Source organism: Tribolium castaneum, chromosome 2 (genome assembly GCF_031307605.1).
Source record: "Tribolium castaneum strain GA2 chromosome 2, icTriCast1.1, whole genome shotgun sequence".
Classification (NCBI taxonomy): Eukaryota; Metazoa; Arthropoda; class Insecta; order Coleoptera; family Tenebrionidae; genus Tribolium; species Tribolium castaneum.
The window spans coordinates 15194770-15220499 of NC_087395.1; the positions used below are offsets into that span (position 1 = coordinate 15194770).

The 25730-nt window shown below is 36.0% G+C and overlaps 4 protein-coding genes across 14 annotated transcripts; 3 read left to right on the forward strand and 1 right to left on the reverse strand.

Moving 5' to 3' along the window:
* Positions 1-61: 61 nt before the first annotated feature.
* LOC656875 (transport and Golgi organization protein 1) lies at positions 62-6011 on the reverse strand. Of its 2 annotated transcripts, none has more exons than XM_008199427.3 (7): positions 5834-6011; positions 4010-5761; positions 2291-3455; positions 1128-1229; positions 889-1079; positions 412-843; positions 62-352 (listed from the first exon to the last, which is right to left on the reverse strand). In XM_008199427.3, exons 1-7 carry the CDS (start codon positions 5937-5939, stop codon positions 282-284), a joined length of 3819 nt encoding a protein of 1272 aa, XP_008197649.1. In that variant the 5' UTR covers positions 5940-6011; the 3' UTR covers positions 62-281. The 2 variants fall into 2 exon arrangements, with proteins under 2 accessions (XP_008197649.1, XP_008197648.1); XM_008199426.3 differs by having other exon boundaries at positions 400-843; positions 5834-6010.
* A 217-nt stretch (positions 6012-6228) lies between these two features.
* LOC656964 (transformer-2 protein homolog beta) lies at positions 6229-12501 on the forward strand. 7 transcript variants are annotated; one of them, XM_008199428.3, is made up of 8 exons: positions 6229-6388; positions 6600-6706; positions 9624-9719; positions 10006-10270; positions 10504-10679; positions 11002-11040; positions 11095-11198; positions 11761-12501. In XM_008199428.3, the coding sequence occupies exons 1-8, from the start codon at positions 6374-6376 to the stop codon at positions 11784-11786; spliced, it is 828 nt and encodes a 275-aa protein (XP_008197650.1). In that variant the 5' UTR covers positions 6229-6373; the 3' UTR covers positions 11787-12501. The 7 variants fall into 7 exon arrangements, with proteins under 7 accessions (XP_008197650.1, XP_064216117.1, XP_008197653.1 ...); XM_064360047.1 differs by having other exon boundaries at positions 12415-12501; XM_008199431.3 differs by having other exon boundaries at positions 10117-10270.
* Positions 12502-12697: 196 nt separating this feature from the next.
* On the forward strand, positions 12698-13861 carry LOC657044 (probable serine hydrolase; the record flags this gene model as incomplete). Its single annotated transcript, XM_064354774.1, has 3 exons — positions 12698-12719; positions 12779-12882; positions 12927-13861. Coding segments are annotated over 3 exons (969 nt in total), but the record flags the coding sequence as incomplete, so codon positions are not given.
* Positions 13862-15928: 2067 nt separating this feature from the next.
* On the forward strand, positions 15929-25730 carry LOC657123 (WAS/WASL-interacting protein family member 2). 4 transcript variants are annotated; one of them, XR_010333265.1, is made up of 7 exons: positions 15930-16391; positions 17105-17296; positions 17342-17604; positions 20550-20802; positions 20852-21454; positions 24483-24568; positions 24784-25730. XR_010333265.1 is itself a non-coding variant. In XM_008199434.3 (6 exons), the coding sequence occupies exons 2-6, from the start codon at positions 17122-17124 to the stop codon at positions 24861-24863; spliced, it is 1374 nt and encodes a 457-aa protein (XP_008197656.1). In that variant the 5' UTR covers positions 15929-16391; positions 17112-17121; the 3' UTR covers positions 24864-25730. The 4 variants fall into 4 exon arrangements, 3 of the variants coding, with proteins under 3 accessions (XP_008197656.1, XP_008197658.1, XP_008197655.1); XM_008199434.3 differs by lacking the exon at positions 24483-24568 and having other exon boundaries at positions 15929-16391; positions 17112-17296; XM_008199436.3 differs by having other exon boundaries at positions 15931-16391; positions 24483-25730.

The following is a 25730-nucleotide window of genomic DNA, read 5'->3' on the forward strand; positions in this document are numbered from 1 at the left end:
TTACTTGCAACAATCACGTGGTTGATTGATTATAAGCGAGACAGAAAGAAAATACCGAAACTTTTCCATAAACATTTTATTATACAACAGTACTTTATACAAGTTTATACATACTTTTTAAAAACAAATTCAAAAATGTTAGAGTAGACAGAATCTTGTCACGTATTACACCAGAGATTATTACAAAGCACTATTCACTTCAGTTCACCTACGCGACGAAAAATTTGGACCGCTGAAAATTTCAAACACAAAAACTAATAATAAAAACAACAGGTGAACCGCTAGACTTTCGACTGCTGTCTATTTATCTTCTCTAACGATTCGTTCGAATGTCCCGACCCTGAACTACCACCTTAAAAAAACCGGATAAAAACAACCCCTTCCGAGACACCACCTCACCTTTCATCATACTCCTCCCATTGGTCCTCCCCGGGGGAGGCCTTTTGTAATCCCGCCTATCATCCCCTCTGAACGGACTGTACCTGCGATGTGGAGGGGAAGTACCGTATTCGGAATCGGAAGGCGACGAACTGTTCCGATCGTAAGGCGAATATCCCCGACTACTCGGCGAATATCGGGAATTTAGTGGAGGGGACGACATCCTTCCTAGTGGAGGGGGGCGGTGATCACCCGGAAACATGTTAGGTGGCGGGGGCGGGATAAAAGGGGGGACACCCGGAAGTGGCGGCGGCATGAAGGGAACTCCGGGAGGGGGCGGCAAGAAGGGAGGAAGCCCTGGAAGGGGAGGAGATTTGGTAATGTGGTCACGCGTGCCAAATAAAAGAGGAGGGGAGGCCGGGGATTCGGGGATGTCCCCGTTTTGCTCAAGTGGCGATTGCAACCCTAATTAAAAATTAATCGCTATAATTTTCCAGGGGAAAAACTCACTTTTATCTCGTTCTTGTAACGTTAGTCTATGTCGCAGTTGTGCCGCCTCTTGTTTCGCTTCTTCGAGCTTCCGTTCAGCTTGTCGGGCACTCACCCAATTTTCGTGCGCTTTCTTCTCCAAAACCGAAATTTGACTCTTCAGTTCAATTTCTTGAGACATTATTTCTTGTTTAAGTGACTCGGTCTGGGCCCTAATATTTTTTTGTTGTTAAAGCTTTTAATACAGTGGTTAGACTCACTTGTAATTCTGTAATTGTTCCTGCATGAATTTAATTCGTTCGCTGGTTGAGGAAGCTTCTCCTTCTTTCTCGGCCCAAAGCGCCTCATGCTTGCTGATTTCCCTTCGAAAAAATCGAAAGCTCGTTACACCAAATGTCGAAAAATAAACAAATTGACTTTTTGGCTTTATGACACATTTGGTGAAATTGGAAGTTTCAAAGTAGTAAATATGAAAATGCTGAACGATAAGCCACGAAAAAAAGTAGCGAAGAGGAAATTCTACTCGGTTCCCAACCTGCCAACGAATGAGAGACAAGGCAAACAAAACGAAATGCTCGTGGTCACCCCAGAGGACCTAAAAAAATTGAGAAAAAACCTGGACAAAAGCAAAGGCGAGGCGATAAAGCCAAAACCCACCAAAGCCAGTTCAAAGAAACTCAGCGCCAAAGAACTGAACGAACTGTTAATGACGCCCGCGAAAAGCAAACCAGACAATGAACCAAAAACCGAAGACTATCAATGGCTCGTTAAAAAGAACATCATCGAACTAATCGACGCCGCAAAAAAGAAAACCGAGAAAATAACCGAAAGCAAAGCGCAAAACTTACCGAAAACAAAATCTGAAAACGTGAAACGTCGCCCCGTCCCCAAGACAAAATCCGAGGAACAAAAACCTCGAACTAAAGAACTGAAACACGAACTTTTACTGAAGAAAACCAACACTTTGAATTTGCCGCGGCGGGCCGCCAATTTCCCCAAAGAGAAGACTTCGTCCATGCACTACCACCCCTCGTTTGTCAACCGACCGCCAACCACCCTCCTGCACCCGGTCACCGACCGGAAAAAAACCGGAATGGCCAAACTGAAAGAACTCTTCCGGGTGTTCAAAACCGGACAAGAGGGCCCTCCCAAAGCTAGACGAAGCAAAAGACTCGAAAAAGTGTTCGAGCCCAGGGCAAGCCAACAACCGACTCAGAAAAAACCAGTGAAGAAAAGCAACAAGATTCCGGAGAAGGTTTCAAAAAAATCCAAACAAACGAAAGTCGAGGAAAGCAGTTCGGTGGTGAAGTCGGATCCGGACAAGAAAACAATCGGGGGAAATAGTCTCACAGTAAGGAGACGAAGGAACAGGACGTCGGGGAGCAAAATGTTAACAGGGATTGGTGTCTGAATAAATACTCACTTCTGCCATTGTGCTTCCCTGTCTTTGAAGTAGTTGGACAAGACCTCGAGTTTGGTCTGACTCTCGACGCGCAACTTGTCGGTTTCGTCGTATTTCTCTCTTAGGACCCGGAGCTCGTCTTCGGCGCTCTGTGCCTTCTTCTCAAAGGTTGATTTCAGGTCTTGTTCCTGTCGCAACTTTTGGCTGAACCGTTCATTCTCCGACTTGAGGACCTCCAGTTCGGCCTTGATGTCAGTCACTTCAAGTAGGTCGCGTAACGTCGATTCGTTGTTTTTGAGAGACTTGACTTGCTTTAAAGTGTCTTTAAGTTGGTCGTATTCCTTTGTTTTCAGTTCTAGTTTACGCTCAGTTTGGTCTAATTGATTTCTCAACTGTTTTATTTCCAGACTGTGGTCATTCTCCATCAGTTTGAGTTTGTTGCTAACTTGTTCGAATTTCTGCCTGTAGTTGGCTATTTCATTTTCCAGCGTACTCTGTTGAGTGTCCTTCTCTTCTTCGATTTTGAGAATATTCAGTAATAACTTATCCAACTCGGCTTGTAAATCTAAAACTTTCTTATTGCTCAATTCCAGCTCCAACCGAAGTTCGTGATTCTCGGTATTCGTAACAGCTAAAGTTTCGTTAACTGAATTAATGGTGGCTTGTTGCTCGACAAGTTGCCGTTGTAAATTCTCAACGTTGGCCTTAAGGACATCGCTACCGCCCTCGGAACTTAAAATTTCCGTCAGCATTCGATTCAGTTCCATTCCGACTTCGGTCGAATTTTCCAGTTCCTTCTCCAGCGACTGCACCTGTTCCTCGAGGGCATTTTTGACGTTTGTCACGGCCAAAAGGTCCTGTTTCAAGTTTTCAACGACTTCGCTTGGTACGCGATCATTGGTTTCGTAACCGGAATCAGTCGATAACTTTTCTTGTAAAATCTGGTTTTCTTTGATTATTATCAACAATTCTTTCTCGAGACTATTAATTTTAGCAATGAGCGGGCCTTCTCGTTTACTCTTATCAAGCGCAATGTAGCCAAACAAGAAAATAATAACAGAAATCGCTGTTGTTACCAAATAGAGGAGTATATTTGAGTTGAAGTTGAACAAGTCGAAACCGAACGCCTCCATGGCATCGTCACTTAGCTCATTTTTCGGACAAGAACCAGACTCACAAAACGATTCTACAAAAAAGCGCTCTTAGTGACACGAAAACACGCCAAAACTACTAAAATAATTGCGATTTTTTTAGAACGTGGCAGAATCGCAGCCAAATTTTAATTAAAGTAACTGTGCAACACAAATGTTAAATTCATAAGCGCCGGAATTACCACCTTTAGGTTCAAATTAATTGAATAAACATTAAGCTGAATTATGAAATGTGATGAGTGTTCATTCTTGGCGAATCCGGAAAAAACAAAAAAAGCTGATCTATGGACAGCATTATTACAACAGTGAGTCCTTTTATCGTTTAGGCATATTTTCAATTATGTAAATAAGAGTATTTTTCCATACGTTATGGAAATAAACCACTATCACAATCAAAAATAAGGCGAGAGATTAAAAAATCGCACAATAATTAATAGTATTTTTAGATAATAATGAATGTACAAACTCTAAACTGTCAAAACATTTACGTAACTTTCAATTATTCAATACGTAAATAGCGCGTTTTGCAGGGTTTTTGACTCTTATTTGAAATAAAAAATTGTTTACGTTTTGTTGTTAAAACACTTACCTTCACGCACTTTGGAAATTACATCATCACTTGGCATATGTTCTTCGGAAGGAATAAATTGTTCCATTATGCGTTCCTCCTCCGTGTTTTCTTGCGAACCCAACCCCATAAAAGCCAATATTCCCGAGAAAAACCCAGGATTGTCATTTTCTTCAACTTGACTATTCTCCGTCACTTCATCGATTTTCTCTTCACTATTTTGTGGTATTTCTTCAATCGTCTCTTCGCTAGTCTGCGGCCGAATTTCTTCAATTTTCTCTTCACTGTTTTGGGGCATTTTCTCTTCAATACTTTGGGGTGTTACTTCAATCGGCTCTTCGCTATTCTGCGGTTGAGTTTCTTCAATTTTCTCTTCAATATTTTGGACTGGGATTTCTTCAAGTTTCTGGAACTGTAGTTCTTTTTGCGTTTCTTCCAATGGTGTGTTCAATCCCAAATCAGTTTTTTCCGGTTCTGGAGCTACTTCTGCGTTCTGGACTGGTTCTGGATTTGGACTTCCGAAAAGTCCAAACGGTGGCAGTGTTGGGATTCCATCCATTGAAATTTTAGGCTCTTCTGGAACCGGTTCGACAGGGTTTGGAGTTACATCAACAATACTGTCATCAAAGGGTTGAGGCACTTCTATTTCTGGACTCAAAGTGGTGGCTTCAATACCAGGAGGAATTACTTCTTTCTTTGGACTTTCAAGGTTTTCTTCCGCTCCGGGAACATTTTTTTCTTCTTCAGTGAGTGCCAGAGGCTCGTTTGGAGCCAAAGTAGGGGCTTCAGTATTAGGAACTGTTTCTTCCTTTAGACTTTCCAAGTTTTCCTCCGCTTTAGAATCATGTTTTTCCTCTTCAATTGATGCAACAATAGTTTTAGGCTCTACAATTTCTGTTTTTGATTCTGTCACCACTTCTGGTGGTTCAGATTCTGGCATCTTTGACCCACTTTCTGCTCCTAATTGAATTTCTTCCTTCTGTTCTACATTTTCACTAGAAACGTTTTCCTTAATTTCAGCTGGAACTACAGTTTCTGGAGTTGATACATTTTCTTCATCTTCATCATCCTCATCATCATTTTCGTCATCTATGTCGATCTCGGCATCATCTTCTTCGGACTCTTCGTTTTCATCTGCACTTGAAGGTGCTTCTTTCTGTGACAAATTTTCTTCACTAATTGGTACTGGATCCGTTTGTATTTCTATTTGCTCCTTTGAAACTTCTTCACTTTTGGCTTGTTCTTCTATAGATTCGCTTAAATTATTTCCTTGATTTGTGCTTTCGACGTTCACTTCGTTTTTGGGAGATTCCTTTTGTCCAGCTTCTGGCTGTAAAGGCTCATTAGACAAAATGGTCCTCCCAATAAATTTGCTAGAGTCGTCTTGTGATGGTACAAGTGTTGATTGGATTGGGCTCTCGGTGGACGACGGACTGATATCATCTTGCGGATTTAGGTAAATGGTCGTACCATCAACAACTTCGTAAGGTTCCTGAACTTTGTTTGGTTCAACTTGTGAAGGCACTTCTTTTGAATCGGTCTCATTACTGAACTCGGTGTCGACTAAAAGAGTCGGCTTTTGAAGAACTTTCGTTTCTCGGACCATATGTTTGGGGACATATCCCCTTTTGCCATTAATCTCGCCCCCCCAAAGGTCTTCTCGAGAACCAGCTGATTTACTGTAAATCGTTATGTCGACGTTGGGGGCGAACGACAGGATCCTCGAGTCGGGACTAGAATACCTCAAAAGAGTCTTGGCAAGCGAAATGGGGACTAAAAACGTAAATATGTCAGTTTTTGACTGTCAAAATAAACTAGGTTAGGCGCTGATTTCCAACTTTTTACCTTTACATTCTTCGTCCACGCATAATCTCTTATCGGATATTTGGGCTTCTACTCTATACAAGCTTATTTTAATTATCACAAAAAATAATAACTTAAATCTATTCATTTTGTCATACTTTGACAAGTCGATCGCAAAGCCACATCACTCTTTTGAAAAGTGAAGCGCCCTCTATCCCTGCATAAAGATCCATTCGCGAATTATGCAGTAATAAAGCAAACAGCATCAATTCCTCTTTATTGCACAATAATTCTGGCTAATTGGAACTGATTGTTATGCTAATTTGTCGACAGAAACGCGAAAAATCGCAGTAAAATTCAAATTCCGCACACCGGAAACACTGGAAGGGGTAGCGATCTAGACCAATCAGGAGCGAGTAAACAGAAGAACTTCCGTGCGACAGCAGCGCCTCTTTGCCATTCGCCGCCATCATTCCACAAGTTTTGTTTGGCGTGTTTGTGGTCAAGTTGCGTTTAAGACTAAAAAACTCACTAGTTGTCCTATTTTCTTCCAATTTCCTAGTATTTATTTTATTTTTTACTATGAGTGATAGGGAGGTGAGTAATAATAGCTTAATTACCGTTTGGTTTTAAAAATAAACTGCTTCCTTGTGGTCGCGTCGGTTGCCGGCTTCGTTGCATCGCCGTCTCCGATTACATTTATTACGCTATTAAGTGCAATCTTGAGCTGGAATCTCGTTCAAATTTGTAATTAATTTGTGTTTATTTTGTGCAATAACTCTTTATTGAGGGAAGGTTCCGTTTCTAGGGGAGCCGCTCGCCCATTGATCGTAAAGCAATGATCGACCGAGACCACTCTCCACACGCGAGGCGGGAAGAGTCTCCAAGAAATCACAAGGCCAAGAGTTACTCAAGGTGAGGCTTATTTTTATTGTTGCCGAATTGTTAAGTAGTTGCAGAATTGAGTGGAATTTTAAGGACGACAGGCGAAAACTGAAAATATGTACAAGCAGGCTTTGCTTCTGTTTGAACAAAACGCTATTTTTTGATAAAGGGAAAACCGGATTTAATGCTGATATAGTGGCGGTCAGCTCGGTTTGCGTGTGCGTCATCAATTTCATTTTTTCATTACCAACACAAAGCTATAAAAAATTATCAAAAACAATGCAAATTTAAACAGCTAAGGGCTATCTAAGGGTGGTATCCTTGAACATTAATTTACATGTGCACTTCGACAACACCGTCAAGTGTCACGAATTTGTCAAACTGACATTGACAGTAAATTATAGACGTCGTCGCATGGTTGTCGAAAGTGTTATCGGTGTTAATCGCAAGTATTTTCTGTTCGTTTATTGTGTTTTGTGATTTGCGTTTCGTTAGGATTTTGATTCTGCGTTTATTAGTTCTTGTTTTGTGAAACTGTATTTTTGTAACAACTCATAATTTAAACACTTCGTAACCTCAAAAAATATTTGATAGTTTGTCACCGCTATGCCCCTGCTATGTAAACGTAGTGACAGAAATGTCAGATGACGCACACGCAAATGGAGCTGAGCGCTACCATAGTAAAGATTGCAACATTGTTGATTACCATGCAATTACGTATTTTCAACAAAAGAAACCATTTTGAAATAAGAATGTTTGATTTTTTTTTTCAAAAATTTGTCATATTTTAATTGTCCATTTTTATGGATTACCTATTATGTATTTTCGGTATTTTCTTAGTTAAAGCAAGGCCACATGACAATAAACAAATTTACCTTATTCGGAATTTGAATTGGAGGCGCCACTGGATTGGATAAAAAAGGCGGGAAGTACGCTTATGTTCATGTATATGTTGCATGAATTTTGGAGCTTTTCAGTTCACAATTAAGTGCTGCATTATTTGTAATGCAATAATAAATAAATATTTTATCTCTAGCGCAAGGTAAGAATATTGTCAGCTAAGGTACAACCAGAAAAACATGATTAAAGATTGCTAGATTGGAATCTCTTAAATCACAACACTAGGGAGCGCCCAATTAATTGTAATCCTAAGTTAAATTTATAAAAGGTTGAGAAACTAAGACCGTTTGAGATATTTTATTTAAGTCTAACAGAAATCTGGACCAGAGTCAGATTAAGTCAAATGAGCTCAGGTCATACACAGGTGCATTTTAACCACAACTTCCTTGATCACTGAAGGGAAACTTCTTTCATTGATCTAGGAAGTTTGTATGTAATAGTATGTAATTTTTTGTTTTCAAAATTTCTTCAAGATTCGTTTTTACATTCAAAAATCTCGGATCACCTCTACCCAAGGGTAGAGTTGTTTGCGTCTTTTCACGAGATACAGGCTGTCCCAGAACTCGACAAATTTTAACAACATTTAAAAAAACACCTACTTGCTTCTTATGGTATTCCAATATTCCATAAACCGTCTATTTAACGGACGAGACACTTGTACACATTTTTAGTTTCTATTTTCAATTTTTATGGACAGCATCAGTAGAAAAAAAAACTGAAAGTAAAATCTAAAAATTTGTGCAGTGTCTCGTCCGTTAAAATGGAATGGTTGAAATATGACCGACAAGGGAATTTATTTAAAAAAAGGGTTCAAAAGGCTCTGTCAGTTGCCTTGGTTAAATTAAATTTTATTATTTTGAAATTAGTCAACTTTAAAAATCACGGATTGTTTGAAGGGAACAATAGATGATTTGTTATTGGTAAGTTAGGAAGTAAGTTTTCAAATATGGATCGCTTGAAAGGTGAAATGCATATTTCTCATTTAGTCGTTTAACACCATCCTGTGATATTTGAGAGAATCTGGCTTTCAGTGCCTATTTTCTTGATGCGCACAGGAAGAACATAGATAGTGTCCCGTGCTGACATTTTTATGCTCCTAAATGCTCAGCTCCGTTTACACTACGACATTTTTTCTTCAGTGAGGTTTTTTTTATTAGAGTTTAAGAGGTTGAAAATGAAGACACAAAAATCAGTCGTATTGCACTTTTGTAACTTCAGTTTTTTGTGTTTAATCTCTAGTAATTTTCATTTTCTGACTAATATTGAATTTAATTTTTTTTTAATGTTAAAATTACCTCGGTTGTATAATGCCGTAATAATGTATCTTTATAAAAAAATTGAAAATTAAACAAAATTAAATTGCTTTTATTAGTCGTAATTTTATTTCTGTTTAGTATTAAACAAACATTTGTATATTTTTTACTCTCTCACATCCTTAAAGTGATACGAAAAGTATCATTTGGTAAACGGGATCCAGTATAAAATTATGTATGATATTACATAACCCAACAGAGTCAGAGCTATTTTTGACTCATTTTAATTATGTATTAATTAAGCGAGAAATTATATCTTTTGTTTGATTTTTTCACACAATATCAGTGGCCTTTTAATGTAGTGTTAAATAAAGCTGATTTTTCAATTTGCTTTTGATAAAAAGAAGTAAATAATAAATATATAACACTATGTTAGGTAATTCACTTCGTAGAAAATCATATATTTTAAAAAAGATATCGGTAGGTTTTTTCATAACGTAATAAGGATGAATGAATCAAAGATAACAAACGCTAACCTACATTAATTTTATCTGTGTGTTCTATAAGTGTTCTGTTTAATTTTACTTGCTTGTTGATTTTATTTTGTTTATTAGGAAACTTACATAACCATGAGAGTATACCAGGGTGAAACATATATTTTTATGAAAATGTCTTTTAATTTTAACTACTATTGCAGATATTAAAGGTTTTACTATTTTCTGGTGAAAATTTTTATTTTGGACTGTTTAATTTCAGTACATTCGTAAAATAAAACTATGTATTGTATATTTTAGGAGTCCAAGCCGGAGTAGAAAAATATCGTATCGAGATGGCGACAGAGACCGAGAAAGGCGCCGCGACGACCGAGACCGAGAAGATCGCAGATACAGGTAAGCTTAAAAAAGTATCCCTCCCGTGTGTACGTGGCACATGTCGCACATAATCGGACTAAAGCGTTGTCTGGGTTGGAGACGATTTTTTGTTTGAATCACAGCGAGCTTTCCTCAACTTTTACTTTAAATAATAAATGTACGTATGTTTTATTTTTTTTCTAATTCTTTTTTTGGCTTCACGTGAAACGTACCTCGAGTCGACGAATTTTGCACCAAAGTTTTTGACTGTCGTACGTATTTGGTACAACCATGTCATAGATCATTTTTTGATTTGGCCTTTCAGGTCGCGCAGTCGATCACGCTCAGACAGACGTTACAAGTCCTCGAGATATTCACGTAGTCACTCGCGTTCCCCCGGCGACCGGCGGTCGCTCTCACATAGCCCTATGTCTAGCCGCAGGCGCCATTTGGGGACCAGGGACAATCCAAAACCTTCGCGGTGTCTTGGCGTTTTCGGATTGAGCGTCTACACGACAGAGGACGAACTATATCACATCTTTTCCAAATATGGGCCGCTTGAAAGGGTGCAAGTTGTCATTGATGCAAAGGTAAAACACATACTTGTAAATAGTCAACACCACCCTGTGATATTTGAGAGAGTCTGGCTTTCAGTGCCTATTTTCTTGATGCGCACAGGAAGATTATAGATAGTGTCCCGTGCTGACATTTTTGATACTCCTCAATGCTCAGCTCCGTTTACACTACGACATTTTCTCTTCTTCTTTAATACGTTTCTTGTTTGGTGAAGCCTTGAAACTCATTTATTATTTGTTTTTGTTAGACTGGACGCTCACGAGGCTTCTCGTTTGTGTATTTTGAAAATACGGACGATGCGAAAGTAGCCAAAGATCAATGTTCTGGTATGAAAATAAACGGTAAAAATATTCGAGTCGATTATTCTATCACAGAAAGGGCGCACACACCGACGCCTGGAATATACATGGGAAAACCCACCTAGTAAGTATTCTTTCCTCGTTTAAATAACTAAGACAGTATTTTAATATTGTATTCTATGGTGCTACTTCTTTCTACTATTGTATGTAGGACAAAAAGTGTGTTGCAGAATTTTTCTAATATCCAAGAATCATTTCCACATGTTATGCGTATCCGTATCATGTTTTACTGATTCTTGGTAGAAAAAGCCGAAAGAATTTCAAGTTCGAGTAAGTTTGAAGGGAATAGAATTAGTGTCGTGAAGTGAAGACACTCGTAAAGGCTCCTTCTCACATTTTCATTGCAAATCCATTTCAGATGTGTGATTTTTGTCTCTTTTTTGCAGTAAATATAATGATCGTTACGATCGACGCCGGGATAGAGAGTAAGTTTAGCGATTTTTGCAAGTGATGTGGTTTTGAATTCGTTCTCTTTTAAGTGATTATTATGGCCGTGGTTCGCGCTACAGCCATAGACGTTCTCCATCGCCGTATTACAGGCGACGTCGTTACGACCGTTCGAGATCTCGCAGTTACTCGCCTCGTAAGTACCCTTTTAAAGTTTTGCCACGCCGGTGCAATTTTAAATTTAGCGATAAAGTGTTTGATTCTAAGACGGTTTAAAATTGCATTAAAATAACATTTTCGTTGATTTATTTTGGTATGTGGTGTTGCTTTGTTTTAATTCGTGTTTATTTTAATGTTAATTTCAGGTCGTTATTAAACTTCGTGGGGGCACTGCATTTATTGGAGAGATAAACCGTAGTTGTAACATTTCGGTGGAGTTTATGCCAGTATTGTAGATGTATATTTTTTACATTTGGTTTTTAATGTATGATGTTCCTGGTGTAATCTCCATGCGTTATTTTATTGGTTTATTTTTCATATTCGCGCGTTTGAGAGAATGTCGGCGGGTTTTAAGCGCCATCGTGGATTTTGTATAACTGATTCGAAACTTGATGCCAATCGAATGGTTGAAAGTTTTGATATGTAGTGTAGTTTTTGTTTGTTCTTTCTTGGTTTTCTTGAGTTCAATCTGTGACACTTAGATAAGCTCTAATAAATGATTGATATCAACACTAATATCGTTTTCTTTGTTTAAAAAGGGATAAGAACAAGAGGTTTGGGATGAATTATGAAGTTTATATAAGAAATAGAATTTTCTCAAGTTACCTTAAATCACTTCTCTGAAGCTTATTTCAATGAATCAGCTAAACACACGAAATGAATTGTGAAAATACATCCATCAAGAGAATTGAGAAATTTTTAACAACTCTCTTGAAGAATGAAAAATTGTTTTCTTTTTTTAAGTAGAAGACACCTCTCATTGAAAATCAGCTCTTAGTCCCACCAAGGCGATTTGCATTGTTCACTCAGACCGAAAATCTGCTCCCAATTAGATCAAAACTTGAAATTTGAAAATGTAGGAGTTTGGTACGTAGAACGCCAAATATACAAACTCAAGACTTTCTTATCTACTCTGTTCAACAGATTCACAGTAACAGTTTTCACTTAATCTATATGTATTTTTTGAATATTGTTAGACATAATGCATGTCACTGTATTCTTTCAGATTCATGTTAAACAGCTTATACTAACTTTTTTAGTCATTTACTAATGTGCACATTCAGTTGTTTTAGTATAAGGTGAATTGGATTTTTTTAGAGTTAAGCCTTCATCTACTCGTGGAGTAGAAATACATATAGATTTTCGCTGTAACCCTCCAGTTGCAGTTACATAAATTTTTTTTTCCTCAATAGGTACCCAGAGAATTTGAAGATTTGCAGCGAGTTGTACAAACGTCTTATTGTACCAATAGCAGTAATGAATAAATTGTCCAAACATAACTGTGTTTTTATTACTTAATCTCCCTTCTATTTAGATGTTGGAATGCAAATTCATGCTACATTGCACGATGTGGGCTTGGAACTTTGCCCGAATCGTCCAGCTATGACGTAAATAACCTCAATTTTTATTACATCATGTTTGTATATCATAAAATGTGAACTCCCAATTTCTCATCTAGATTATTGAAACAGTTAAAAATGTTCTCTCGGAACAATCGGCAAGTCTTGAAGCAAATTGTACCAAAATTGGAGATTTTACTTAGAAATAAATCAACAGTTAATTACCAGGAAATTAGGATCCCTGTACCGTGGGGCCACGTTGCAGGCAAGTGGTGGGGCCCCACAGACCGGCGGCCGATTCTCACCGTCCACGGGTGGCAGGTAAGTCACGGCCTTTTCTCCCCAAACTATCATTTTATTTCAAGGACAACTGCGGCTCATTTAACCGATTAGTCCCGCTTTTGAACAAAAATGTGGGCTTTCTGGCCATAGACTGGCCCGGCCATGGCCACTCCTCGCGAATTCCCAGCGGCCTCTATTGCCACTTCACAAATTACCTCATCCTGGTTCAGTATTTGGTCAATTACTTCAACTGGCCTAAAGTCTCCCTCCTTGGCCACTCCATGGGGGGCATAACGTCCTACGTTTACACCATGGTCTACCCCAAAAACGTCGACTTCCTCATTTGCCTCGACGGCGCCAAACCCATGATTTCCGAAGACAACATCCCCCGAATCGCCCGAAATATAACTAAGTTTTCGAGATACGAACAGTTCGAGCGGAGCAATGTGGAGCCCCCCAGCTACACGATGGAAGAAATCAAGGAAAAGGTCTGCGCCCCGAATAACAAATCCGTGGCGTACGAACACGCGCATCATTTGATCGAACGCAATGTTGCTCCCTCGAAAAATAATCCGGGGAAGTACTACTTTACGCGCGACCCGCGATTAAAGGCGGGGGAGTTGATGAATTGGCCGCAGGAGGAGTCGATGAGTCTTACGAAATCGATGACATGTCCGGTGTTTATCGGCAAAGCCATTAGTGGCTCGTATTACGAAGTTAAAAAGAATTTTTACGATGTGTTGGAAGTGCTTAAGAAAAGCAGTGTGGACTGCCAGTATCACAGGCTGGAGGGCACGCATCATTTCCATCTGAATAATCCCGAGACGTTGGCGGAGTTGATAACCAAGTTTATTGATAAGCACAATGTGGAGAGTCGGGAAATTGGAGGTATCAAGGAAGAGATGAGACAGATGGCGACCGCATAATGCGTTCTTTGTATTATCTGTTGATTTTTTTTATCTCTGTTGATCGGAGATTTTTTTATTTAAACTGAATAAATGCGTTTGTTGTGTGCTTACATTTCTATTTGCGAAACTTGGAAGACTTTTTGATATTAGATTAAAAATTTCCGATAGTTATTATACATAACCACTACAGTCCAACGTACTGTGGTAAAACCCCTGCAATAGTTTAAAACTACACAGTAAACACGAAACGTATGAAACATACACGGATTACTTATTTCTTCAAAAATGAAACATTGTCCCAGTTAAACGTTTTAAGAAAGTTTACGTATTATGGTTTTTTATGTTTTATGTTAACTGAATATAGTAATTTAAATGATGCTTTTAGCTTTTAAATTTTTATAAACACAATACAACTGCATGAAGTCTGTGTTGTGAATTTAGCTTAAGGATGATTTATGAATTTTATGATTTTATACCTATCTATTTCCACAATAATAAAGTACTGATAAGGATTGATTTATACGTACAGTTGACCGATCAGCAGATGTCTTGGTGTTGTTCCCGTGACCGCTACCATCGCCAGTAAACCATCATTATTGCATCGTAAACTTGAAAATACACTCGGGGAAATTTGGCGACTTTTGTAATCATAAATTCTCAATTGCGAATAAAATTATTATTTAATGAATTCGTGAATGTTTAAAAAAACTCATGGAAGTATTGTTGTTAACGTAAATATTTAATTAAGTGTTCAAAAAATGTTTAATTCTTGTAATAAAATTTAATGAATTTAAAAATAACGTTAATAAAATAAAAAAATATTAAAATTTCTTTATGTACTTGTATAGTGTCTGTCTAATTCAAAGGTGTATAGTGCTTTAAGCAAAAAATTCTGAATATTTTTTACTGACTTTATACAAAACGATATTTATTTAAATGTGTTAATTACAGTTAGCTATCCATAACTATGTGTAATTGTGTAGCACACTTAAGTATCGCGTGTTTTAAAATAACATAAGAAATAATAATTTGTCCATCAGCCACTTCATATTTATTTTTTTTTTATTTAATTAATTTTAATTAAACAATAAATACGAAAATGCTTACATTTTTACATTATAGTTTACTAACAAGGGTTTGTTATTTGCACCAGTAACATATCCATATAATATTGTTTTGTGCAAAAAGTCCATGCAAATTTTTCATTTAGAAGTTTTTCCTTAAAGCATTATGCACCGTTGATCTAGAAACAACAATATTTTGATTAATCAAATGTTAATATTTTTTATTTTATTTAATAGTTTTTTATATCGTTTTTGGTTGTTTAATTTTGGGAGAACAGCTAAATTTGTAGGATTCTACCCTGTTTTTTCATGTGGCCAATTGTTGGTGATCTGATATTTGGGTATTTTTGGGGTTTATTAAAATTAATGCGTTTTTGAGGGATTTTAGGTTTTTTCGGTTATTTATTTTTGCTAAATTGGTAGGATTCTATTCTGTTTTTTAAGACGTCAAACGCGATGGTCCAGAAGTAACATTTTACATGCAACTTATCAGACATTACCCACTATTGACACACACTGTATAATTTACAATGGGCAAAATACTTGAGACCGGATAACATCTGTGCCGGTTAAAAAAAAATCAAAGACAATATTTTTATTTGGTGGATTTATTTATGCATTACCGGCTGTTTTACGATGAAAAAGAAAAAAAAACAGTTTGGACCAACTAAAAAACGAAACACTGATTTATCGCAATTTACAACTGATGATAACCATGATGTTTTATAAATGCAATAAGCATAGTCCGTGACAAAGATAATAGTCATAAAATACAAAAATAGTAACAATAACAAATATTCATAATTATCCCAGTTGTTGACCCATAGAAAAGACGCGGTGCAATGACTCAAAAATATAACTAAACCGTTTTCAAAAATTCATCTGGTTATACCACAAAATAAAATGAATCATGAAACGTCGTGACTAATGCAGTGTCTACATAGCAGGAAATGTTGCAAAATTCCTTCAAACAGTTGTGATAAATTGATAAAATATCTATTTAACGACCGCAACGCATGGGGAAATCTCTTATTTAAAGAACTCCGGGTTGGTCTCTAAAAAATCCAACCAAGTGTGGGGCCGCTCCCCTTCTAAATTACCCACATTTGGCGTTTCACAAAGGGATGTACGGTGTAAACGGCAAATTATCACGCTCATTGCTAAATTTGTTTCGTAATTAGTTTTTTCCGCAAATTATCTAACTTTCGACAATTAGAAAATTCCTTCACTCAGTGTGGGACTATCTTATCTCCAGTGATAACACAAAGTGGATCAAGTGATTAGAAAAAAAGTAAGCCCTTTGATCACGGGTTTGTTCAATCAAGGAAGCTGTGGGATTGTTTAACCTAGTGCGCTGAATTATCCACAGAGCGCGCGCGCAACACATGTCAATCCTCCATATTTGATGATAGTGGTTTCCCAAAAACGTCTATCAGTGGAGAAAGTTTGAAAAAATAGAAACATTCCTCCAACTTGCCCGAAATAATGTGTTACAAACTGTATTTAGTGATAAAGTGATGTGAGATGTGGTGAAGGCCAGGCCACCAGCCTTATTTTATTTATTTATTGTCAGTAGGTAGGTTTTGTGGATACGTTGTCAACTTACCTATTAAGAGGTATTTACTTGAGATAAATAGGACGAAAAAGTAAACATTTCGTCTACGTGAACAGGCCAAATTATCTCCTGGATTCACTTGATCAATTTTATTTAGGGCACTGCGACTAGTGACAGACCTGGCAAATTTACCATAAATGGGGCCCCCAAATATGAATCGACAATTAATCACACCTTTGATTCACCACAACTAACAATAGATAAATTATCCTTAATTTTCAAAAAATTTGTTTAAATTTATAGTTGGCTGTGCCAAACGTCAGGTCAATTAATAATTTTTGGTTATGTTTTTCATTAATAAGGAAATGAGCTAAAACAGCAAAATTACTCCATTATTCGCATGCAGCTATTAATTACTGAAACTAATAAAAGAGTGCAGTTTGCCATTACTACAACCGTTCGTAGCGAATTGCACCTGCAAAAAATGATCTAGGTTTCTTCCGTGATTATTATATCGAATTAGGGCGATTGAAACGTCCTTGATTACGCTCCGACCGCCTTGTCCAATTTGCATAATCTATCGGTACCTTTGATTGAAAAAAGGGGCGGTTGTTGAACCAATCGTTACTTCATCATGCTAATGCGTGGTAAATGATTCAACCGAAAATAATTACATTAATGGGCGTACCATACATTAGCATGTCTAAGCAGCTGCGATTTAATTGGAATTCCAGTTTGTAGTTCAAGAAGCATGCCGGGGCCGCCGCCACCGCCGCCCCCTGGCATGATGCCGCCGCCGCCGCCGGCCCCGACATCCTTCCCCAAGGCGGGAAAGCCGGACGATCGGGCGGCGCTGCTAAAGTCGATCCAGAAAGGCACCAGGTTGAAGAAAACGGTGACGAATGACCGAAGTGCACCGGTGATAGGTCAGTGTGAAGAAAATTAGTTAGGGTTCTAAAGTCGCTTTTCAGGGGGGAAAACGAGCAATTCGAACAGTTCGAGTCCGTCAGGGGGCACCCCAGCGTCGACGCCGAATGGGCTAAATTTAGGCGGCTTGTTCGCTGGAGGCATGCCCAAGCTGAAGCCGACAGGGAAACTGCCAGCGAATAATGTTAACAATGGGAAAGTGGGGCTTCCGGTCAAGAATTCGAGTAGTTTGCAGAATGAGCTGAAAAAGCAAATGGCAAGTGATAACAAAAACCGGGGGCCGCCACCACCGGCTCCGGTCAGAAATGTAAGTGGAGACGATTATGTATCCTTGATTTTTGCGGCTATCGTTGCAAATTTCCGCTGTCCGTGACTTTTTCTTGACGCTCAGGACAAGATTAACTAATGGCATTTATCTACTGAACGTTTATCTTAAAATTAATAATTGTGAGTAAACACTTCAGTGTTTCGAGCAAGACTAAAAATTCTGTTTTTTATTGACTTGTTTGTGATTATAATCGAAAAGCACAACTTTGCCATTATAATAAATTAATGAAACTAGTCTTGTAAAACAATAAAGAGTCGAACAAACGACTGTGGTTTGCAAGTATGAAGTGGACATAATTTTTGCCAAGGACGATTGGAATAACAATATCCGATTGAAATCATTTCAAAATTTTATGTTGTTTTTTCATATTAATTGGTAATTTTATGGTTTTGCGGAACTTGATTTTTTGTTTGTCTTGGTAGAAAAATTGTTTCTGCAACAAAGTATAGTTCCTGTTTAATCAAAGAATTGCGTTAGGTTTTTTGTAACCATGCTTTCAAAATTTATGTTATGCGTTCGCCAAACGTATTATTTTTATTTTCATCTTTATTAAGTATGGTTGTCTTAAGTTTAATTTGCCAAGGTTGATTGGCCATAAATTTCGTAATCTTAGAACAACCTGGTTATCATTTTTCCAGTTTTAACGATCTAGTATGTGCAGATTACTCTAACAATGTTGGGAATGATAATATCGTTTTTTAAGTATTTCGTGAAAATTTGATGGATAAAGTATTTCTGTTTACGTAATTGGCAAGACAAAAATTGCGTAATTAGATTGTTACTGTTGTTAGATATTGCAACATGACCAGTAAAACGGTCACATATTTTTGTGCTTGTGTTGTAGCACTTAAAAATTGTTTGATTTTGTTGATTCAGCGAAATTGATTCAAAGTTTTTGCTAAATTTTTGACTAATTTCCTGAGATTAAAAATTCTTAATTTTTTAAAGGGTGCTTTTTTAATAAGCACACCGAAAAATTTAATGTTGATTTTTTCGAAATTTGTTTGACTGGAAAATTGTTATTTATTGAATATTATTTTTCTGAAAACAGTACCTTGTTTTTTCTGTCTGTACCTCTTGTTCGTAATAATCGAATTACGTATAATCCAGAAACTTTGTGTTTTTTTTTTTACATAATACACTGGTATTTATACTGCATCAGCTAGTATGTACTATCTGTTTCAAAACTGTTGCTAGCAAGTTTATTTGTGATGGAGGTTCGAATTCCATTTTTGGCACATTACTTTTTCTTGTTTTTCGTAAAATTTAATAAAAATACACAAATTGACACGGAGTGGACCAAGAAGTTAATTTAGTTCTGTTGTTTTGTCATTAATTTATTAGTTTTAAAGGACACTCTAATTTTTATCATCCCAGTTCAGCGGTTCTCAAAATTTGTGACTATAAGTTCAAAACAAATTTTTGGGAAAACTATTCATTTTCGATGTACACATATTTTACTTGTAATTTTTTTAACGGACGGGAGACTTTGCACATTTTTTTAGATTTTATTTTTAATTTTTATGAGCAATATCAATAAAAATTAATCTTTCTTTATAGGAACTTATGTATGAAAAATCTGATGAATGAAAATAATTCCAAAAAAATATTTAAGCAGGTTTTAATTATTAAAACTTTAACAGTATCAGAATTAGACAGTGGATATCAAAAATTTCTTGTTTCACGACGTAAGAAATGAGAGCGATATTTATATGCTTACAATAACGGATGTGACATCAAAATTTACGAAGATAAAAAATTTATATCACTAATCAATTTACTTACCGATTTCCATTAAACTACCAGCAGTTAGAAAAACACTTCAAATCCTATTCTACAGTTGCAAAATTGGTTGTAAAACATGAGCTGTCAACAGTATTTTATGTTATCGCTTACAAGGCAATGTATGTAAATTTTAGAACTCAATGAATTACTTCAATTTAAATGATTAACCTCTTCTATTTAAAATCTTCAATTTAAATAAACCGAATCGTGTATTTTGAAAGAAAGAAAGAAACTTTATATACTAAAATTATTTTGAAAATTTCGTGTTCAAGTTGCATTAAAACTGTTGATCGATTTGTTTTGCCATTCTTTATCTACCTTTAAATTTTTGCTTAACCATTCCCTAACTCCTGTATAAATTTATAGTATTGTTCACGGGTGTGATTTCATGTTTTATATAAAATTTTGACAAATATTTAATTAATGTAATCAAAATAATTTAGTCAAGATACTAAAAAATATCAGAATAACACTACTTGTATCTAATATTTCGTGGACTTACTGCAAAAAATGACTAGCAAAAATTAAGCCTTTTCACAAATTCAGTTTATAATGTTTTTTTTATTGTGTTTTTTTTGTTGGAAATATACGTATGATACACTTTTGAATAAGAAATATAAAAAATCACTGTATCTTATTCACGTTTTATTATTTTATTATATTATTTACTTTTCTTTACATTGGACAAGAAGAGTAACAAAACAAAGATTTTTAAACTTTGAATAAACTTTGTTATCATAATTTATTGTTTTCAAGTTTGTGGTTTGTTTATAACTTTTGAAAATAAACATCAAATAACTAAAATTAGTGAATCATATTGATATTATTTAGTGCATTTGTACTTTTATCTACGCTTTGATTTAATACGTAATTAATAATTGCTTAAACGACTTGATGACTTATCGAATTTTTTATCGTCTGCTTAATGGTTCAATTTTGTTATTATATGGGCAACCATTAAAGCACTTTATTACTTAAAATATGTCCATTTTATCAAGTAATTTACATATTTCATTGTAATTAAAATCTTTATTTAAATTTTGACACGCCATTCGCAGCTGATTTTTGCAATCAACATTTCCCACAAGTTGGATAATTCCATCCATTGTTTATTAAAATTTTTTCACATCGAATTGCAGACGCCCGAGGAAAACGGTACACGTCAACTGTCTGCATTAAAAGTCGGCTCAACGAACGGTTTACACCTAAATCAAAGTTCTCTCCACTCAAACCTCCAACAACAAAACAGCACTCTCCATCGAAAAGTCAAAAGTAACGCCAACCTAAGCACATTAGATAGTCCCGACTCGATAAACGGTTTCAACCAAACCAGCAAACCTGTGATCAGTCACGGAAAACCAAACCTAGCTCCAAAACCGCCAGTACTCAACGGTATGTCACCAAACTTACAATTTTTAAAGTATTGACGGAGAAATTTCAGCCAAACCAGTGGCCCCACCGAAGAAACTCGTCATCAACGGCAAGCCCGTCGGCCGCGCCCACAGCATGCGCAGCCCCCGGACGCCCTCGCCCCAGAGCCCCGACGCCAACGTCGCCATGAAGTTCGGCACAGTTCGCAACCTGTCGTCCGTCATCGGCCAATCTCTGGCTAACTCCACCGGAAACCTAAGTCCCAGGCAAAGGCCGGCGCTCAACGGCCGGCCGAACGCCCCCCCACCCTCCATACCGTCGCAACAACCGCCCCCACCTCCTCCCCATGGCAACCACCTGCCGCCGCCACCGTCGAAAACCGGTTCGGTTAAACCGCCGAACCATGCGCCGCCCCCACCTCCTTCCGTGTTACCTCAACCGCCCAACCATACGCCGCCGCTGCCGCCCCATCGGATGGTGCCGTCGAGGGCGCCGCCGGCGGTGCCGAACAATTTTGCGCCGCCGCCACCACCGAGAAATTCGTCGATGACGTCAAATAGGAAGATTGTGATGGATTTGGAAGAGAAATATAAGCATATGTTTAATGACCCCAGTACTTTTCCCAAACCGCCGCCCTATAGGAATGTTTTTAAATTTTACGGAAGCAAGCAAGGTTGGTATTTGAAGGAGGGAAGTAGTGTGTGGGCTTGGAACGGGATGGTGTGTATACAGAAATTTTTCTACAACTCTTGTGAAGTTTACAAAGATTTTATCGTTGTAGTTTTGCAAACGAATGGAATTATGCACTGTTGACAAAAAAAATAAAACTAATGGTTGTTACTTGTTAAGAATATTGAACTTTAATGGCTTACATCAAAAGTACGTAATTTTTCACAAAGTGACAGTTCAATCTGTCTGATCATTTCCGTATTATTCTCATTTATCGTGAGTCTGAATAAATAAGAGCGTGGTCAAGAGAGTGATCTGAAACTTTTATAACCTACGGTGGCGAGCAAATAATTTCGGGCAGCTTTTTCAAGACAGGTATTTAAAGTTTCTAATTTTTGTTATTGCCTATTTTCTAGTGAAAATTTCTGATCTTATGATATTTGGTTGAAAAAAATAATAATAATAAACGGAAAACGGCAGAGCCTGAAGATGACAAATTTTATGTTTTTATTCTTCGACATTGTCAAAATTTACGGTTTTTCAACTGTGTAAGAAAGTTTTGACTACTGTTTGGCATTTCAGTACGAAACGTCAGATTATTTTTTCAGTTTTAAGTCTTGTTGAGTCTAATTCGGAGAATAAAATATTGTATTCAACTGTAAATGTAAACCACTCGCTTTCTATAATTCAGACGTGGAATTAAACGTCTGATTTACACTCAAACTTTTTAAATAAATAACTATTCCATACTTATTGGAACATGGCTTATAAAATATCAAAGCATTCACCATTGTCTAGGGCATTTAAAAAATTGTTTGAATGTAACAGATGACAACATGATAAAATCTGTCTCATTTTAAAGAAAATTACCTTTCTGTTTTTTTTACAAACAGTTGTAGTTAGTTTTTTGAAAAATTTATAGTGGATTTGTTTTTATAAAATGCAACATAATTTTAATAATTTTGTCGAGTTAAGGTTGGTGTAACTTTTTACCTGGGAAAGTCTAATTCAAGTTATCTTTAAGTTATTTGAATTTATAAAAGTGCCTCTCTGAAAGCAAGAAACTGACAAACAACTCTCAGAAAGAGTGAGATGAGCAATAATTGCTAGATATTGTGAAGAAAGAGTACTTAATTTAGACAAAAAATTTACAAAATTTTGTGTTCATTGGGTTTTTTGAAAGTTTAAGTAAATCCTAAACAAAAATGCATTTTATTTTTATCCAACTGTACTTTCTAAATTATTTAGTAAGTACAAAAAAACACCAGGTAAGTACACGATTTCAAAAAAAAAAACGGATGATGCAAAGTTTATTACACGGTATTATTACACTAAAAAAAGAAAAGTTAAGACATTTTCTCTTTTACCATACGAAAAACAACATTTTATTCCACATAAAAATAAACTCAACGAAAATGGCGTGCTTTCTACTTTTTTGAGAGCTGAACTTAAAACCTTTCACGAGATTTTTCTAATGCGGACCGAAAAATAATTAAATTTCGTCGAGAATTACATTTTTTTACTTTTTTTACTAAATTGTTTAGCGAAATTTTGTTTGAAATGTACTGAAAACTAATCAAATTATCTAAAACATGAAAGACTTTTTTTAATTTATGGTGTTTAAACCTATAAGGTGTGTTTTTACGTAACTTTGCTAAATTGAACTGAGAATCGTTAAATTATATGAAAAATGACGTTATTTTGTTGTTTTTTTTGCATTATATTATTAAAATTTCATCCAAAAAATAATTAAATTTGGCCAAAAGTTAATTTTTTTTTGCTTTTTTTTCAGTATTTCAGCGTGTTTTTTAATTAGAAACAAAATTGTTTAGCGAAATTTTGTTTAAGATGTACAGAAAAGTAATCATATTAGCTAAAACATGCTAGATTTTTTTAATTTCTAGTGTTTAAACAGATACGTTTTTTTTTTTCACGAAATTTTGCCAAATTGCACGAAGTCGTTAAATTATAAGGAACATGACGTGATTTTGTTTTTTTTTGTGCACTATATTAACACAATTGCATCCAGAAAGTCAGTCACTTCGCCAAATTTCTTTAAATTTCTCGAAATTGATCGGAAATGGCATTTTTTACTCGAGCGTTTTCTTTTTATAAACTGAAAAGGGTTCCTTATGGTATTTTCAAAATTAAATACGCAATACGCTCGCGTTAGTAATTGTTGAAATTTGTTTTCAATGTATCTTTTTATAAATTTACCTATTATTTTTCACATGCTTTGTTCGCCTTATCCTGTTTGTGTGTTGATTATTTAATCTTTTTATTTACCAAGCGTAAGAAATCGTTTGTAAGTACGTTACTTAAAGGTGTTACCTCAGCCATTACCTAGTACCCTGTTGCTCCATATTTAAAACCGTTATGAATTTACCTTTTTCAAACCGGTTTTTCAATGTCTCGTCAATTTTTACTCTATTCTTTTGTTTTCTTTGTTTTGCGTTTCATAATTGTTTATTCGTCATACCACAATTAAATTTCTGTACCTGACTCGGCATTTAGCGTATTTCTTGGAGGTACTAATTGTCTCCATAATTACTTGTACGCCAATTGGTTTTTTCTGTTATAAAAGTACTAAAAATGCCGAAATCATTTTATTGCTTAGAGTTTGGACAGTACTTAGGTCGATAAAAAATGTTTTACATTACACATTTTTGTGTTGAATTTGTAATAAATCGGAATTGACAATTACTATTTTTAGTAAATCTTTGGTTTTATTTTTTGCAAAAGTATCAAGCGTCAAGTCATTCGATTATTTAAATGCGTCTTTTTGCCTCATTATCGCCAATTAACAGATAAAAGAAATTAAATGGCATGTAATTTAATACAATCAAGCATGTGTGCATGAAGTGTTCTTCACTTTTTTTATCGCATGAATTATAGGTGTTGCATTGAAATGACGTATCTTGGTTTATTATTGCAGACACAAATCAAGATGACACACCATCTCGTTTCAACCATAGTTGGGGTTTTTCGATTTTGTATATTTTTTCATTTTTGGCGTTTTCTATTTGCGACAGGCTCCAGTTGCTAAACGGACTTGCAGCTGCATGTTCACCATTGCCATTGCATGAATTCAGTCGACTACTAACAACATTATTTACTGGTGACTTTTGTTTAATTCGAACACTTTTTTATTTTTCTGTAAATACGTTTCATTTTCTTATTTCCATAATGTTACTTAATGGGAATGTTTTGTTTGTGTTGTTTTGTGCAATAGTTGTATATTGCTTCCTACGCTAACATAAGCTTATTGCGTAAAATGTGGCAAATGTGATTTTGTCGCTTTTTGCCGAAAAATAACGTTGTGAATTATTGTAGCTGCTAGCAAACAACAGGCGCCACAACCGCCCAACTTGCAAGCAACAACTCGAACTTGGGACGCCTCATCGGCCTGCTAGCACCAAATTTCCTAAAAAATTATTGTTGCTCAAGTGTGTGCAATTGTCATATCAGTAATTCGTTTCCGGTGGACTCCAAAATATAGCTTTATATATTATAATAAAATTACGACTGGATTGTTGAACAAAGTGCTTTATGTTTGAACAGGCAAGCTGTTGATATGTTGCGAAATGATTGAACAATATTGTTAGTCTCGTTGGCTGTGGATTTTTCTGTAGGGTGATTTTTGTTTTTCATTTTCCATTGTCGAGAGTTGTAGCAAGACTGCCTAGAACGAATGAGATATTTTTCTAGCAGTATTTCGAATTGGAAGAATTACCACGTATTGAAGACTTGACCGTACCTCCATTTACGTTTTCTAAGTGGTCAGGGATTCACTTTGATCGCAAATTCAAATAAAGGCACCGTATTAGTCAAGTGACCGGTTTAATGTATTTTTTATTAGTCATTTATTTGTTTAAAGTAACACTTGTTATAGTTTTCACGTATCTGTTAATAATTTAAAAAACCAAATCTAATATAGTAGGGTTTAAATCTAATAAACACTAAATTAGGTACTTATATCCTTAAGTATTGTGCTACTTTTGAGGCGAATATGACCGACGTTCAAACATATTTGCTCTTTTAGCATTTCATTTTTTATTAATTTATTTATCGTTTGTATTTTATTTGTAGCCTTATCTTCTTATTAGTATTTTTTATTATTTCGTATTTTACATACTTTTCTCTAGATTTTAAAATTGTTATTGCTAGTCACAATAATATCTTCCATTAGCAAATATTTCAGTCAGTGCCTAAATAATCTTTAAATGTATATACAGTTGTAAATATAATGTACAAAATTATAATAAAAGAGTAATATTCTA